This window comes from Strix uralensis, chromosome 1, assembly GCF_047716275.1.
Source record: "Strix uralensis isolate ZFMK-TIS-50842 chromosome 1, bStrUra1, whole genome shotgun sequence".
NCBI classification, from domain to species: domain Eukaryota; kingdom Metazoa; phylum Chordata; class Aves; order Strigiformes; family Strigidae; genus Strix; species Strix uralensis.
In genome coordinates, this window is record NC_133972.1 from 157,285,652 (window position 1) to 157,303,938 (window position 18,287).

General features: G+C 37.7%; 1 protein-coding gene across 2 annotated transcripts in view; it reads right to left on the reverse strand.

Moving 5' to 3' along the window:
- Window positions 1-18,287, reverse strand: part of CSMD3 (CUB and Sushi multiple domains 3) — a 759,152-nt gene that overhangs the window by 313,597 nt on the left and 427,268 nt on the right. For both annotated transcript variants that reach the window (XM_074886756.1, XM_074886745.1), the window contains 3 exons: window positions 14,814-14,996; window positions 13,367-13,693; window positions 7,052-7,246 (listed from right to left, as the gene is read on the reverse strand). In XM_074886756.1, the coding sequence (XP_074742857.1) occupies window positions 7,052-7,246; window positions 13,367-13,693; window positions 14,814-14,996 (705 nt within the window). The remainder of the gene's footprint in view (window positions 1-7,051; window positions 7,247-13,366; window positions 13,694-14,813; window positions 14,997-18,287) is intronic.

The following is an 18,287-nucleotide window of genomic DNA, read 5'->3' on the forward strand; positions in this document are numbered from 1 at the left end:
GGGGTCCCCAGCACAAGAAGGACATGGACCTGTTTGAGTAGGTTAGGAGGGCCACAAAAATGATCAGAGGGATGGAACACCTCTCCTATGAAGAAAGGCTGAGAGAGTTCAGGTTGTTCAGAGTGGAGAAAAGCAAGCTCCAAGGAGACCTTATTATGACCTTTCAGTATTTAAAGGTGTCTTACAAGAAAGACAGAGAGAGACTTTTCATCAAGGCCTGTAGTGATAGGACAAAGGATAACAGTTTTAAACTGAAAGAGTGTAGATTTACATTGTATATAAGGAAGATATTTTTTACAATGAGGGTGGTGAGACACTGGAACAGGTGGCCTTGAGAAGTTGTGGATGCCCCATCACTGGAAATGTTCAAGGCCAGGTTGGACGGGGCTTTGAGGAACCTGAGCTACTGGAAAGTGTCCCTGCCCATGACAGGGGGGTTGGACTAGTTGGCCTTTAAAGATCCCTTCCAACCCAAACTATTCTATGATTCTATGAGGGCATAACATTACTGCTGCAAAGATGGAGTCATATATATTACTACTGCATGTAGATTTAATACAGACTTGATCCAGTTTTCAGTGAAGACAAGGGATAGCCTTAAACTGATTTCATAATGAATTGCCCAGGGACTTTGTTTAATGGGAAAAAAAACCAAAACAAACAAACAAACAAACAAACAAAAACCCAACAAAAAAACAAAGAAAAATTTAAAGATAGGAAGTTAATTCTGATCGAGTAGTAATTTTTGTGCATTTACCTAAACAAGCAAATGATCTGGACCATGACCCCACAACTTTTGAACATCTCCAAGGAAGACGACTCCACATCCTCCCTGGGCAACCTATGCCAGTGCTTGGTCACCCTCAGAGTAAAAGAGCATTTCCTGATGTTCATTTGCTACCTCCTGTGTTTCAGCTTCTTCCCATTGCCTCTGGACCTCTCATTGGGCACTACTGAAAAGAGGCTGACTCTGGCTCTGTCCTCTTTGTGCCCTCCCTTCAGATATTAACGTACATTGATAAGATTCCCCCTTAGATTGTCCCAGCTCTCTCAGCCTTTCCTTATAGGAGAGATGTTCCAATCGCTTAATAATTTTTGCGGCCTTTCATTGGACTCCCTCCTTCATGTCCATGTCTCTCTTGCACTGAGGAGCCCAGGACTGAACAGAAACTCCAAGTGTGGCCTCACCAGTACTCAGGGTCAAGGGAAAGGATCACCTCCCTCAAGCTGCCAGCAATACTTTGCTTTATGCATCCCAGGATACCATTAGCCTTCTTTGCTGCAAGGACACATGTTTAACTTGGTGTTCACCAGGACCCCCGGGCCTTTTCTGCAAAGCTGCTTTCCAGCTGGGTGGCCCCCAGCATATATTGGCACATGGCTTTGTTCCTCCTCGGGTGCCAGACTTTGCACTTCTCCTTGTTAAACTTCATGAGGTCCCTATTAGCCTGTTTTACCAGCCTGTCAAAGTCCCTCTGGATGGCAGAACAGCCCTCTGGTGTTATCAGCCACTCCTCCCGGTTTGGTGGTGTGGCAAGCTTGCTGAAGGTACATTCTGCCCTATCACTAACATAACATAACTATTTATGTGTTTAATTATCAGAAAACACTCAAACTTTTTGATTACTTAGAGATGGGAAGCATCTTACTTCACAGGAAAAGAAAGCTGCACCATGAAGTTTCACAGCACCACTGCTCCAGTGAACACTACGCATACAAGGCTACACAACAAAAATAAATTAGCTATATTGTATATCACAAAGAAGTTGGAAAGGTCTTACTGCACTGTTGACAGGCATGTGCCTCTACTAAAAATATTGTGAAATATACACCATTTTTCCCAAAATTTATTTCTTAAATTTCTGTATTTTTTTTCACCTAATACAGGCTGCAAAGCATTTTGGTTGCTCATTTTGACAAAGCAACACAGTACATACTATTGTCTATATTATTCTGGACCTCTGCATTACAAAAACAGATTAATTTTGTTCTCTTTGACACACCTTCAAATTGAACATCATGAATTATCATATGTTTGCCTGATCTTCATTTTTCTCAGGAGATTACCAAGCTCCTATGTTAAAATGATTAATGTTGTAAAGACGTGTTTTGTATTTTTAAGGACATAATAGCCCATTTTTCTCTTACTGTGTAGGAAAAGTAAAGGTTTCTGAAAGCTATATAAAGTTCAGAATTCAGTGTGTTGCAAACATTTGTAAATATGCAGATTTAGACTTCTTTTTTTCTCACTAATGGTTTTAAAATAGCATTTCTCAGTTTTTACCTTAAAGTCCCTTTTTCATACTACCTTCAGCAAACAGTACCAGTCAAACAATAAGGTATTTAAACTCATATTCACCTCAGCAACCAGAAGGTTAACTCTCCAGCATTCATCATCCCTATATTTTATTATATATAACTACTTATACATATTCATAATACATATGGATCCTATAGAATACAAAATATACCAACAAGAATAAGAATACCAGATGTCCTTTTTCTGAGCCAGTATACTACCATAGTTGGAATACAGTATTGCTAAATTTGTACAAAGCTTCATTTTTTCACAAAATTTACAAGAAATTGTTAAAGATTATCTTTGAAATACAAAAAAAAAGTAACTCTCTTACAAAAATACTCATGAATAATACATTAAAAATAATGCCCATTATAAGATTACCTAAATTTGGAGTAATTTCTCACTGTATTTGGGATCTGTTTTGTTGGTTTGTTTTGTTTTTGTTTTTTTTTTAAAAAGAAGATCTCTCTTACACTTACCCTGATTATGGTTATTCCTGATTGGGAGATTCAGTAGAATTTTTTATTTGACTTTCACCACCATATGCTGATTTCCTAGACCCAGGAGTCCTTCCCTTCAGAATATCTGGGTGACTAGGCTTATCTTAAAGAGCCTTGTTTTTTAGAAAATAAAACTCTTCAGTCATCTTGCCAAAGGATTGTTTCTCTGACCTTTTTTTACATTGATTTTCAGTTTCTGGTGTTTCTTCTAGTTCTATTTGATGGTTGCCTGACAGATTCATACCCACTGTCAGTGTGTTAAAAACAAAACACTAGAAATATAACATAACTAGAGGTTGTCATCAACCAGAACCTCTTTGTCAAACACAGGTCTATGCCAAATACCTAAAACCAATCTTAGTCTGATCTAAGAATTCTCACAAAGTCGTTTCTATTATTTCTTTGTATAGTGAAGTGCAGGAGTTGAGGCAGGAAATTTCCATATGTGAGTATGAAGAAAGCTTTTGAGGATGACAGGCTAATCACTGAACATCTTATAGATTCATAGTTTTAGACCCTTTTTTCAAGAGATTATCACCCATGCTACAAAACAGCAGGATATTAAGCTTTACAGGAGTTATTCAGGAAGACGAAGGTTAGAATTGCAGTACAGGTACAACAGCAGAATATTACAAGAGATTATGGGAAAATCCTCCATATAACCCTCACATAGGAAGGATGAAAGGCAGAAGGACAGGAATCCCAAATTCAAAAGCATCAGGGAACAGTAAAAGTAGGGCTGCTCCACTAGAGAAGAGAAGCTGAGAGCCAAGGATGACACACATAGGCAGAGTTAGTGCCTTCACAGACAGAGTATCATCCAACTCTACATGAGCAAGGTGAAAAGGACTGGACTGGGGACAGGAAAAGGGTCTGGTGACAGTCAGGTGACCATCAGATTAATGCAATTTGATGGGTTAGGTCTGAGGTCAACCCAGGAAGTCCCCTGAGCATGCTGAGACCAGCAGAGAATACGGATGGAGATCAGCGCTCTTCCAGCATTGCTCGGTCATGGACCAACAGCCCCAGGCTGTGCTGAAATGGGATTGTGGGCCACGGCCAGGGCTGGGAGGAAGCCCCAGCAGAGGCTGGTCAGGATTGCCCTGAAAAATGAGTATGCTAACCCTATCCATCTGCACCACATTTATTATTAAATGGTTCCCTCCTATATATTATAATAGCCAACATTTCTGCAGTGGAAAGAAAACTGCACAGCTGTAATGCTCAGTGTCTCCTAGTCAGTATGTGGAGTTCATACCTTTGACTTGATATATTTATGGCAATGAAGTTATGAGGTTTGTGCAGGGCAACCAAACTTCACCTTACATGAAATGACTGTGTGTTACAGGCAAAGGTGTACACAGCCAATAAAAACTCTGAACATCCCAACAGACCAAATTACCTTAAAAATATTTTTGTCTTCAAATTTTATCTTAAATTTAAAAAATATATCTAATTCTACAGTCGATAAATACATCTAATTCGAATATATCAGTGTCCCAACCTCTAGGATTCCAGTATATGTTTGTGGTGGTGCAACTCGCTCCACTCTTGGGTCACTCAGTGCTTAGTGCGATTCCCCCTCCTTGGGCTATGTATCAACCTAAAATGAATTGTGAAAGCCAGTGGACCAAAGCATTCAGGCACTCCCCTTAACTCACCCGGTTCCTGCCTCCCCTACCACTTGGGAACAGGAATTTCAATCATCTCCTGACAGCCTAGTACTTCTTTACCTGGGTCATGGCCCAAAGAGGGTGATACCAAAACTTCAAGATCTAGCAAGTTTTAGGCCTGCACAATTAGTGAAAAGTACCAGAATATTCCACCATCTGAGCTGGGCTGAAATGGAAAAGTACCTGACGAAAGTCAATTATCTCGGACCCTATAAATAGCGTCTAAGTAAGACCCTTTGAGCTCTCCTGGATTGCAGCGGGCTGTGACCAACTTCCCCCCTGAGTTGGGACACCTCTCAGGCACAGACTTCTTGAGGTTTAAAGACTGTCTGCTGACAAAGCTGATGAAAGGCCAGGGAAAATCCAGACTTCTTGAGGCTCAACTATCATCCAGTGAGGAATGCCGATGCATTGTATTTGCTCTAAACTCAAGAAGAGGGAAATTTTAACTATAGGCGAGCCTCTTCTATCCACATCTCTACCTACCTATATGTTCGAATATTCACATTTGCCTTCACAAGTATGGGTACCTACATATTTCATTGGATCCGAATATTTCCATCTATGTGTGTGTATGTTTTGTGTTTATACATATGTACATATGTATTCTTTGATTTACTTTGATTTACCTTGTAGTAAGTTAGTGTGAATCTTGTCATTCTCGAATTTGTAATTAAATCAGTTTTAATTATAATGTATTCTACCAAATCACCTTGTTAATCTTTAAATTGGTCAATCATTAAGTGCTGCTAAAATTCAACCTTTTGATCCACCTCACACCATTAATAAATCTTGAATTACTAGTAAATCATAACCATCTTAAATATTTTAATCTGCAATAATGTTCCATTTAGAGTCTGAGACCACCTGAGATCAGATTGTCTTATGCATGGACAGACATTTAAAAATATCCCCATTAATTTTTTAATGTAACATTGAAAATATAACCTTATATTTTATTAGCAGTGTTATACAGCTCCATGAACCTCATAAAAAAGCAACGGCATTATACTTGTACTAACCTTGTCTAGGGAAACTGACCCAACTTATGTCTATGAAACAATTATAATTCAACATAGGAAGTAAACTGGATGTAAAGTGTATTATAAGCAGTCACATTCATGTATTAAAATTAAGCAAATTTTGTTAGGAAGGCAGTTACATAGTTACATAGTGACGTAAGAGCTCAGCTTTTCTTTAAAATAAAAACTAACAAACTATAAATCAGAGATTATATAATTACTGATCAAATCACATATTTTTAAAAAATCATTACAAGCAACTGATTTTTTTTTTCCTTTAGCTGAAGAGATCTTAAAATATAGATAATTAATTAAACAAAGATTATATTTTTGTATTTATTAGCATAAACAAGTCCAAGGAAATATGCGTAACACTGTGTTTTAGAGGTTGTGCTGTATGGAAATATTTGATTTCTGTAAATAGGATCAAATGCTTAGATAACCTTCCCCAGCCTACGTGTCACTGTGGATAGAAGAAACATAAGCACTGCAACAGATAGCTAAAACCTCTTAAATGGTTTTAAATACCATAGCCAAAGATCTGAAAAGAGATCAACATCCTCATTATAATCTAATACTGTATAAGCAAATGTCACTGAGCACTCAAAGAATTTTAAATTATTCATCTGTCTGAAGTTGGAAGTCAATAGCTGTATTTTGAATAAAACCTTCTATATGAAACTGGGTGAAAAGAATTTATTTAAATGTGGTGGTTTGACCTTGGCTAAATGCCAGCTCCCAGCATAAAACACAGCACCATGAGGGCTGCTACAGGGGAAAACCAATTCTGGCTCAGCCAGACCCGATACATTAAAAAAAAAGCAAAATCCAAAAAACCCAGACTTCTTGACTGTTTAAGAACCTTGAGTGACAAGTTGAACAAGAGATTTAAATATTGAAGTTGAAGAACAGAAACCTTTAATATACTAAAATAAGGTTCAGTGAAAACAGAAGCATTTTCTTATTTTCTTCTTCCCTGATATTTCTTTCTTCTAGGTATTAATGAGGCCACTCATGATACTGATTGGACTGGAATTCGAAAAAGCAGTGATGAGTATTATTGGTTTATTGCTAGCACTGAAGCTTATTGCTTCAGACACCTTCTCAAATTGGACAAATATATGCTTTAAAAAGAAGGAAAAAAAAAAGGTAGGAGTGATGCTTTCAAGCATAAAATGTCTTTGGGAAATTGTAGTTCCACCAGTGCCAAATTAGAACTATCTGAAAGTATGAGCTGTGTAAACTATTCCCATTCTAGTCCTAATAAGTTTCTTAGATGAGCCTTCTTTGTTACAGAGGTTATACAGCAGTGCTTTCATCACTGATGTTTATGCCAATTTCTTCCATGTTTTTCTTCTGTCCTTATAACAGTGAAAAATTCACTCCTGCAGATAGGTTTAAAATAACAGCTCATGCCTCATTAGACTCCTTTATTAAGGACTAGTTTTTACAGGAGCTTTGTGCTATCTGTTTGCAAAAATCTGAACTTCATTTGGCAGCAACTTAAAAGATACTATACCATTCTCCTGAATCAGAAAGAAATATTATACATACCTCCACACTTAGGAATAGGTCCACTCCACATTACTTTTCCATCCATTAGCATACAAGTAATTGTTTCAGTTCCTTGTGTTTTAATAAATCCTTCCTCACATATAACAGAAATTGAGCTTCCCAGCTGAAAGTTGTCACCAAAACGCCGAGCGTTGATTGGCACTCCAGGATCAGGGCATTCGTTATGTCCAAATGCTTTTCAAAAGAAAAAAAAAGGAGGGAGGAAATAGTGTGATAACTTTTGCAATTAAGATGTCATTTTTAGGATTTTATTCTGCTAGTAAGAACAAACTATTTATATTAGGAAACAATAACAAACAAAAGCCTGACCAACAGCAGAGAATGTATAAACAGTTGCTTCAAATATGATAAAGTTGTATCAGCAAAATCATAGTTTGGTCAGCTAGGTGCTGGCAGTATGCAGTGATGGCTAAGCTGTCCTTTCCAACAGCCCATCCTATCCAATGCTACAGTGGGCCAGAAACATCCATCAGAAGGGCAGGGCAAGCATCTATGATATAATAACTTCAGTCATCTTTTGTACTTTCAATTCACTGTAACAACCATTCGAGCCATACTGACCTCAGTGTGCCTGACATTGCCATAGTCTGTTTTGTTTCCTGTATTGAGAGCTGGTGAATAGCTACGAAAGGGGTGATGTTGGCAAAAGAAAGAAAACCTGAAACTTTAACCACATCATTATATTTAAGGTCAAAGAAATTCCTAGTACATACAAATCCTTCCAAAATTTCAAGTTTATCCACGGGCAAATTGAAAAATTGCAATTTCCCTGCATATATCTAAATACTATAACAATGATAGTTCATGTACAGAATACACCTTACACTGAGAGAACAAACAAGCTCATCTTCCTACCAGAAGTGAGCAAAGTCATATTTATAGTAATATCATTAAAAGATCTGCATTAATTAGTTATTATATTTTTATGGTTTATATATTAAGAATACTGCACATAAATCTTGTTAAAAGTTATGCAAACTAGTAGGTTATTCAGTACCATCACATCTAAACTCATACATCTGTGTAGTATATAATGGTTTGCAGAATTCTATCTTGGGAAGTACTGAGACTGAAAAAGTCTAGCAGGAGGGAGTGCCAGCAAAAATGTGTCATGATGGACATACCCTATCATAGCAATAAAACAGACTAAAGCAGTCTTTGGATAAAAAAGCAGCATCTGGGATTGTCAATGTCTTGGCCTGCTGAGCTGAAATCACTCAAGTAATTAGGCAGAGGCCCACAGTTTGACCTTCAGCATGTTGCTATGTAGTTCATAGGGTTGTAACTTTTGCTAGATAAAGGACAATTAAGCAGTTGTAAGGAAAATAGCAACAAAAAATCTGCATAACTGGCAGAAACAGCAAATCTAAACTTATACAAAAATATTTGCCCAGCACCTCCTACACCCTGATCAGTGAGCAACAGCTCAAAGCAATCCACCAACTAGCAAAAGTCAAACAATCTGGAAGACGCTCTCCACCTCAAAAAACTCATCGATCTCAGCCTGAAAGGAGGTTGGCAGGACTCTTGCTTCTGGGATGCCTACCCAAGGAGGACGTCCAGGGACACCTGGGACCAAACTCTCACATCTGGAGCTGACACACTTCCTCCGAATCATTGACAACCCCTGCTTCTACCAGTGAAGAAAGGGGAGAAAATCACTCACGACTTTGTAGTCTTCTTTGCATTAACTCCTTTGTCACAGGCAATAAATACCCATTCTCCTTCACATGGGTATAATTGTTGCATAGTAATTAATGTGTGCATTTTGCCTGTCCTGACCTAAACTAGGAAATCCAGACTGAAGCAGAGAGACTTCATTGCTTGTAATATATGTGACTATATTCAGATACTATGTCTCCATAACTGAACAAAGATGTAGATAAAGTGGGAAGCATTCATAAAGGAGTCACAAATATGATAAAAGGCTCAGACTTTCCCTTGAATTGAGGCATTTGATGCATATAGCTTATTAGAGGGAAGATTAAGGGATGACTGAGTATATAAATACCTTCACAGAGACCAGAAATGTCATTAAGGGCTCTTGGATTTGGGATATAAACTGGAAGCAAAGAGCCAGGTGTAAGTATGCAGTTCTATAACAACTTAAACCAATGTAATTTCAGGTTGCTCTGTTCCTGTGCTCTGCTGTACCCAGTAAAGCACTCTCCCACCCCATTCCCCCTTTTGCATCAACAGTAGTGCCTAGCCAGATATAAGTAAACCAATACAAGGATCTGACACAGCTGGAAATCACAGCCTTTTGAGTTCATATTCCTTCAGTTATTGGAACATTCTCTGCATCATCCATTTTCAAGTCACAGTGGGCTTGTCCCAAAATTTAACTCATTAGAAATCTTTGTCAGACTTACTGAAGTAATTCAAAGATAAGACATTTGAAATCTAATTTTTGTTTACTTCCAACACAAGCTAAATTTATGTTTAGTTTTACTGAAATGAGAATAGGTATTGAGACCACGTAAGTTCCTGTAATAAAAATAAATATGGGATAAAAACAGTTTCTGAGAAATACTGTTAAAAAATCAGATTTTGTACTAGTAACTCAGTTTTATTCTTCTCCATCCTATGCATAAAAAACATTAAGTTATTTACGTTAGTAGCCCACATTCTTTTTAGAAAAGATTGATCATGTTGTACCTTTTCTGTGATATACTGTTTCTGCTCTTGAAGGGTGAAAAAAGAGACTGATAAATTTGAAATATATAAGCAGGAGTGTTAGCAGAAAATGGATATTTTTAATTAACTTTTGCTTTATGAATGCCAAGACAGAGTGAAAATTATATTCATTCCTTTTCCATCCTTTCTCTTGGCCTAAAACTATTTATTATGGAAAGATTAGTTCTGTAATTTATCAGATTGCAGCTGTCTTTACTGAATAAAGATTAGACATATTTTCTGAAGTTATTTTTGCTTTTCTAAGTAGATTTTAACTACAAAGTTTAACAAACACAGACACAACTCGATTCTAGCTTAAATACAGCCATAAAAGAAATAAAAATATAAATGTGTTAAACTGCTCAAATATAAAAAAAAAGCTTCTTTAAAATAATTCTTTTCAGAGTGAGTAGGTTTCATTATGCAACTGGTAAAAGTTAATAGTGCATTATTACTTCTTTGTAAAATTTAAAATTGTGTCTTTTGGTACTGTCAGTGCATACTTTTAAGTTAATTGAGAGATATCATAATCAGACTACCACATGCCCAAGGAAAATAGAAAATTTTTTAAAGGACCAGAATTTATTCAGATTAGTATATTTATATGGCACTGAAATATTAAACCTGAAGTCTTGACAGTGTTTGATGAATTTTTGTTATTTACAAATAAAAAGTAAATATAAGGATTATTTCATCCTAATCATCTGCATCTTTCATTTTTACTGTAAATCCTACTTTAACTGACCTATATTTAGTTCTAGTTCTGCAAAATGGGATGACTTGAGAATGTCCATTTATTCACAGACTTAATTTTTATTCAAGAAGACTGTCTTAGACTCTCCAATATTAGGGTTTTTTTTTCCCTCATCACTAGGTTTAGGCTTGACACCACTGAGCACACCACAGTGAAACCTTAAAGAAGTAAGCAGAACTGTTATAAATGTAAAAGAACATGAAACAGAGGAAAACACAGAGAAAATGTTACAACTTCTGTTAAGAAACGGGGATTAAGTATCTCATTTTCATTATAACTGATTTTGTATTTCAATAGTACTGAATAACCCCAGACCTTCCAATATTCAGTTACAGTACTAAGACACCTAGCTACAGCTCAAAGTTTAGTTTTCAATGATGACTGTTAGCTATAGAAACCAAAAAGAAGACACCACATTTTCTTCATGCTTACATTCTACATTTGTGAGAAATGACCTGGGGATTAAGCTAAGAGAGAGGACTGGGAGCTGAAACATAAAACAGTATCAGAAAAATAATGTTTACACAGTAATCTGGTGTCATCTTATCTTTTTCCTATTCAGACAGCAACGTTCAAGGTAAATCTTAAGAAATGCTTCTCTGAATGACTGACAACCTAAAACAAAATAAAACAAAAGAGAGAAGAAAAAACAAGATGGAGATGTGAACTATGATGCAAGAAAAGTAGAGAGCCTTGCAATACTATGAAAATAATATTAATTATTAACATTCCTTGGAGAAAAATGTGAAATCTGGGTCTCTCAATTACCAAGTTCACTTAATCTCATTTCTTTTTGGTTTAATGGATCCTTTTTGTTTTATTCAGACTCAAACATCTTCAACAATAACACCTACTTTTTTCATATAGCCAAGCATGTAACATTTTTCTGGGAAGGGGAGATGTGGGTATACATCTCTCCTTCAAACCATGAAGTCGAAGATTTACTTATATTCCAGGTAAGTCTCTGGAATTATCACACTCTGAGGTGTTATGGAGAAAGACAGGAATGGGAACAGTTACTCATGACAGACTTTTTGGAATATCAAAATATCCATAATCTTTTACCTATTTTGTCTACCTGTTGGCATGGAAAACTACTCTGCTACCTTTACCATCAGAAAGAAAAGAAAAAAAAAAAAATCGAAATGTTTGAGGTGAGGCAGCTCTGGATGGAGGATATGATGAGTGGCTGCACTCTGTTATCCCTACCATCTTCTGCACATAGTAGCAAGCCTAACACTTTAGGCATTTCCTCCCCTTCTGATTTCCTTCCAACTCCTCAAAAGGAACAACTTGGCTAAACGCAGTCCTTCTCACTTCATTGCTGGGGTGACAAAATTTAATTTTGCATATGCTCCCAGGAGAGCCTCAAGGTATACTTTGAAGTGTTATTCATGCGGTGGGTTTACATATTGCATCATCATGTCTGCCCTAGTTGGGAATATATCCTGCTTGGACTTTGGTGTGGGATAAATGCCAAATTATTTGATAGCAGTACAACATAGGCAGTTCTTCATATGTCCTTCAGAAGAAATGTAACAATATTGCCAGCAAAAAGTAAGATGAGTAAGTGCTAAAGGTATTTAGTACTGGAGAAGATACTTAATGTCACCTTCAATTATTATGTTGTCAGCAAATGTAGTGCCAAGGAGTAAATGTGGAGCTATTTTGGTTAGTTTCAAACTTTTCACCTCCCTCAGGTCAGAAGCAAGTGAAATAAACAGAACTTCATTTTAATGGGAAACCCTCTGTTTCTGTGTAATAGATAAACTAAATAGAAAAGGAGACAGAAGATGCTGGTTTACCTTCCAAAAGCTACAAATAGGTAGGCACAATTCAGAGCGCTCAAGACAGAAGCCCAACTACTATTTACTGCAGTTGCCCTGAATGGCAGTTTAGAAATTTCTCTCCCTGTGGCTGTAACAGCTTTAAGTTAGAAGTGTGTTAACCAGGATATAACTAATATGAACTTACCTCCAGCCTATATACAATCATACCAAACCAGAGTAACTGAGAACAGTATGTAAGTATTCTTTTTAACATTGTAATGGTGTAGCCAGGCACAATATATAAACATTGTACATATGCATGTGAGCAATTTAATCACCAAAAGGGTAAAAATAGACAGGTGTAGTTGCACATAGAAGGCATCCCAGTAGAAAAAAAATGCTAAACAAAAGACAAGATAAGCACAAGGGACTGTAAATAGGCCAGACATCCTCCTGAACACACAAGGATGACTTGCAAGACAAAAAAGAACAAGGTAAGTAGTACCAGAAGCACAGGAGTCCTTCTTTTCTGGGAGTGAGAAAAATACCTTAAAATCATCAGTCATAAGAAGGTAAAACAAAGAAAAAGAAGACAAGCCTGTTGCAGTTTGACTTCTCTTATCAAAGAGATCCTACAGGTGTCCACATTTGCCGCGGTGAGTAGGAACCACCAATGGGCTGTAGCTATCAGCTCCGGGATATTATATACACTCACAGCCAAACCAGCATATGAGTGTTCAAGAGTAACAGTTTTGTATATATAATGATGGTGATTAACATTATGTAGGATTTACCCAGCAGAACAAAGAGTGAAGTTCTCTTTTACAATTTGAAACTGGCCTGATTTGTCAGTCTTCTAAACATTCCCATCACAATAATCTCTAATGCCATAAATGTAAATATACACATATTTTCAGTCCTAAAACTGTATTTGAAAGAAAATCTAACCACCTAAATTAGGCATCTGTAGGCATATAGGATACGTTTGAAGGTGTATTACCATAACATCATTTTCACATACTTATACATATCTCCTAAACTGTATGTTGAAAACAAAACACACACATGCAAAAAAAAAAAAATACTACTACTCACTGTTATAAGTGATGTTAAATCCACGTCCTGACATTGAATGGTCAGCTTGAAATTCCAGACGCAAAATATGACCGTTACTGGTAAGATGGGAAGGAACTTCAGCACCAGTAAATGTTCCTATTATGGGGGAATCTGGAGAGTCACCATCTTTAACTGCAAGGAAGTCAAACTGAGATTCCAAGTCAAAGTCATTAAAAGAGAGATGGATTCGGCTCCCAGGGTCTGAAATTATTGTCCAGATACAGTTTAAATTATTTCCATATCCCTCTGGATAATCAGGTGAAAGAACGGTTCCCATTGGTGCAGTGAAATTGGAAAGGCAAGGAACTGCCAAAAAAGAAAGAAAGAAATTATATAATAGAATAAAACATTTCAATAAGGATTTATTTTATTACTAAGTTTTTGTAAGAGATCCCTATACTTGCTGATTACCTCAACTGAATAATTCAGTACTTTTTATGATCTGTGAAATCAGAAAGGAGTTGTTTTTTTTTTTTTTTTTTTTTTTTTTAATCTTCTTATTCCCTTCCCCTTATTAAAACTACCTGCCAAGCAGAGCCCTCAGGTAATAAAGAACATCCTGTTGCATTGGAAGCCCACAGCAGTCCTTACAATTTACCTATGTTCAACAATCCTTAATCACTTAGCACCACTAATTTTCTCCTTTAGGGAACTATTTAGATGAGCAGACCTCTCACTGAGCACATTAAAGAGGCAGAAAGTCAATAGCACCCTTATCATTTGTAGTTCATACAGAAGCATAAGAAATTAACTAGCCTCAAAGAGACAACAGAGTTGTTTTGTTATTACCAGCATAATATTTTAAATTCAACCATTTCAGTTAAGCCATATCAAATTGATTTGCAGGGGTGAAAGCAACTGATTGCACTCTGAATATGTTTGATCTGTACTATTTTAGTGGAAATATTAAGAAAGGTGTTGCCACAAGTTCATATCACAACACTGGTTTTACTTATGCTGTATAATATAACTGGAAGAGAGCTATAAATGTCTATGGTCATTTAAGTGCTAAAAGATATTCTTATATAATACATGGGGAAAAATGTGAATTGTTTAAACCCTTGATTACAAGTCAGTAACTTGTAATCTAAGGAAATATATTAATTTATGAGTAGCCATAAAAAGTGTATCATAGATGTAAATCTATAGAATCCTACAAAATCCAATAATAAAACATTATATCAAATCATATGAAGACAACTGCTTTAATAATTGCTAGTAAGAGAAAAAAATACTTTAGCAGTTCTAGAACCTGTCTTGGGCATAATCATTAGGCAAACCCACCACTTAACAAAAGTAAATTCATCCTGCCAGCAGAATTAATTGCATTGTGTTAACTCTGCAATCAATCACACAAATTATTACATATCAGAAAAAACTTATCATAATGTTATGTATTAAAAATAATAAAATATTTGGTACATACAAATACAGATTGGTATGTTTGCAGACCACTGGTTGTTTTCTTGGCAAATGATAGATTTCTCTCCAATTAATTCAAATCCAAACTGACACTCAAACCTTAAAACATCACGGTTAGAAAATCCATCCCCTTCTCTGATACCATACAATGGTGTTCCAGGATCCCCACAGCTTTCCTTTTCAATTTCTGTTGAAAAAAATAAGGAATTTATTTCTGGAATAATAAAACAATCTCCCTGTGGGTATATGCTCACATCTAGAAAATAGTTATACATTATTCTAAGCAAATGAAAATCATCTACATAACAACAGTTGCTGAAATGCACCACTGAGTCTGTTTCTATCCTCCAGCTTCTTAAGGAGGAAGTTCTGTGTAAGGACCTTAGAAAAATCAGAGCTCTTTGTGCTAATAGAGTACTTGAAATTAAAAGAACACGAGGAAAATTATTCCTAATTTATTGTATTTTGTAAAATTTTAGGCAATAATAGTATTAAGTAAAATAGCAATTGTAGTATGTGAGCACTTAAAACTAGCAACAGGGACCAGCATCCTACTGTGTAAACAACGTCCATTTTCCAATATAGTTTAAATTCATGAACTAATGACATGGCAAAAACAGAGAGTAGTAGACAGAAAAAGAATTGCCCAAAGTCAAAAGGAGGCTATACATAAATATATACATATTTATACACATTTATATACACACACATTACGTACACACACAAAAATAACCTCTATACTCAAATAACATTTTACCTCAGTAGAATTAACTGCAAGGTATCTGAATGATTCTCATGAGGTTCACATGGGCCCACTTCTCTAGTCTGTCAAGGTCCCTCTGGATGGCATCCCTTCCCTCCAGATTATCAACCACACCACTCAGCTTGATGTCATCAGCAAATTTGCTGAGGGTGCACTCAATCCCACTGTCCGTGTCACCAGCAAAGATGATACTGGTCCCAACACTGACCCCTGAGGAACACTACTCGTCACTGCTCTCTACTTGGACGTTGAGCCGTTGACCGTATTCCTTGAATGTGACCATCCAGCCAATTCCTTATCCACCAAGTGGTCCACCTGCCAAATCCATGTCTCTCCAATTTAGAGACAAGGAGGTCATGTGGGACAGTGTCAAAAGCTTTGCACAAGTCCAGGTAGATGATGTCAGTTGCTCTTCCCTTATCCACCAATACTGTATCCTCATCATAGAAGGCCACCAACTTAGTGAAGCCATGTTGGCTGTCACCAGTCACCTCCTTATTTTCCATATGCTTTAGCATAGTTTCCAGGAGAATCTGCTCCATGATCTTGCTGGGCACAGAGGAGAGACTGGCTGGCCTGTAGTTCCTCGGGTCTTCCTTTTTTTTCCTTTTTAAAAATGGGAGTTATGTTTCCCTTTTCCAGTCAGTGGGAACTTCACCAGACTGCCATGACTTTTCAAATATGATGAATAGTGGCTTAGCCACTTTGTCCACTAGTTACCTCAGGACCCATGGATGCATCTCATCAGGTCCCATGGACTTGTGTACAATCAGGTTCCTTACATGGTCTTGAACCTGCCTGATCTTCTCCTACAGTTGGTGGTACTTCATTCTTCTACTCCCTCCTTTGTATTCTGTGAGTTGAGTGGTGTGGCTGGAGCACTTGCTGGTGAAGACCAAGGCAAAAACATTGTTGAGTACCTCAGCCTTCTCCATGTTAGTTGTAGCCAGATGTGATGGTCTAATGAAATCAAAGTTAATGTCTCAGATATCTGACAGAGGACTTTGGTAAAGGAAATTCTTGTCATGGAAATGCTGGGGCTGTGCAAGTAATGGCGGGAAGATGCGGTGAGGGGAGGGGGTCCCATGTCCCACTGAGGTGGGACCACACTTTTCTGAGGCTGAACTTCCCTATCTGGAGTGACGCCATAAAGATCCAACAGAGGAGTCATTTTCACCATGCATGGACTAAGAGAAAGGTCAGACAATGGTCTTAGCTTCAGGGAGGGGAAAATAACTCCCCAATAACCCCCAAGCTCAGCAACCCATTTCCAGAAAACTCTGAAGGTACAAACTATGTATACACCAAAGCAAAGAGAACTCAATAAGCATAGTATGAGCATGATGCCTAATTAGCCTAGCGAGTCCAAGTGTCCACCCGGAGGAGGGGCAAGGAATTATAAAAGGACACGAGTCAAAGCCCTGGGTGGCAGTGCCCCTCCAGAACTGGACCTGTAGGCTGGCTGGACCAACACTGGAAGAAGGACTGGTGAAATCTTTCTTTTTTGTTTCTCTCTCTCCTTCCCTGTCTCTCTCACTCTCTTTTTCTCTCTTTCTCTCATTTTTTCCCCTCTCATTCTCTATCCCTGTGTAGAAGGCAAGGCCTGTTGGGGCACGTTTACTGCTTGATAGGGCGTGTCTGCCACTTGTTGGGGTATGTTATAATATCTGCCGCTAGATGGCACATGTTATAAGATTTGTGGTTTGTTGGTATATGTTATGAGTTTTACTGCTTGCTGCAGAGGTTGTAAGGCTTACTGACAAAGTGTCATGCCAATATCTATTGTGAACAAATAAAAGTTGAGTTTTTTAAATTGAAGAATCTCTGATGTTGATTTACCTTAATCCTGACCTGGGAATTGGTGAATCTGAGTCGTTGTCCCAAGAAATTGGGACATGACACCAGATCTCATTTTCCTCATCAGGGCAGGCACAGTTTCATTAACCTTTTGTTGTTGTTGTATCTACCTGAAGAAACCCTTCCTGTTATTTTTCACATCCATAGCCAAGTTCAGCTCCAGCTGTGCCTTGGCTTTCCTGATCCCCTCCTAGGGTTTTCCTGATCCCCTCCCTGAGGTCCCCTGGAAGGGGCCTCAGGAGGTCTTTAGGACAGGCTTCTGCTCAAAGCAGACTCAGCTTTGAGGTCAGACCAGGTTGCTCAGGGCCTTATTGAGCTGGGTCTTGAAAACCTTCCAGGATGGAGACTGTTCTGGGCAACCTGTTTCACTGCTTGACTGTCCACATGGGAAAAGGTTTTTTCTTATATCCAGTCTGAAGTTCTCTTGTTCTAACTTATGCCCATTATTCCCCCATTCTCCAAATATGTACCAGTATAAAGAGCCTGCCTCTGTCTTCTCAATAACCTCCTCATAGTTACTCACAGGCTGATACTAGACCCTACGTCTACAGGCCGAACAAACCCAGCTCCCTCAGGGTCCCCTTACAGGGCAAGTGCTCCAGCCCCTGATCACTTTGGTGATCTTCCACTGAACTCACTTTAGGTAATCAGTCTCTCAAAACTGTATGGAATATTCTATATGGAGTCTAAGGGGGGGTAAAGTAAAGAAGAATAATCACTTCCATCAATCTGTGCTCCTGTTAATCTAGCCCAGGATGCTTTTGACCTTTTCCACTGCCAAGGCATGCTTAGAACTTGACCTTGTATTTCATAGGGCTCCTGTAGGCCCATTCCTCTGGCCTGTTTAGGTCCCTCTGG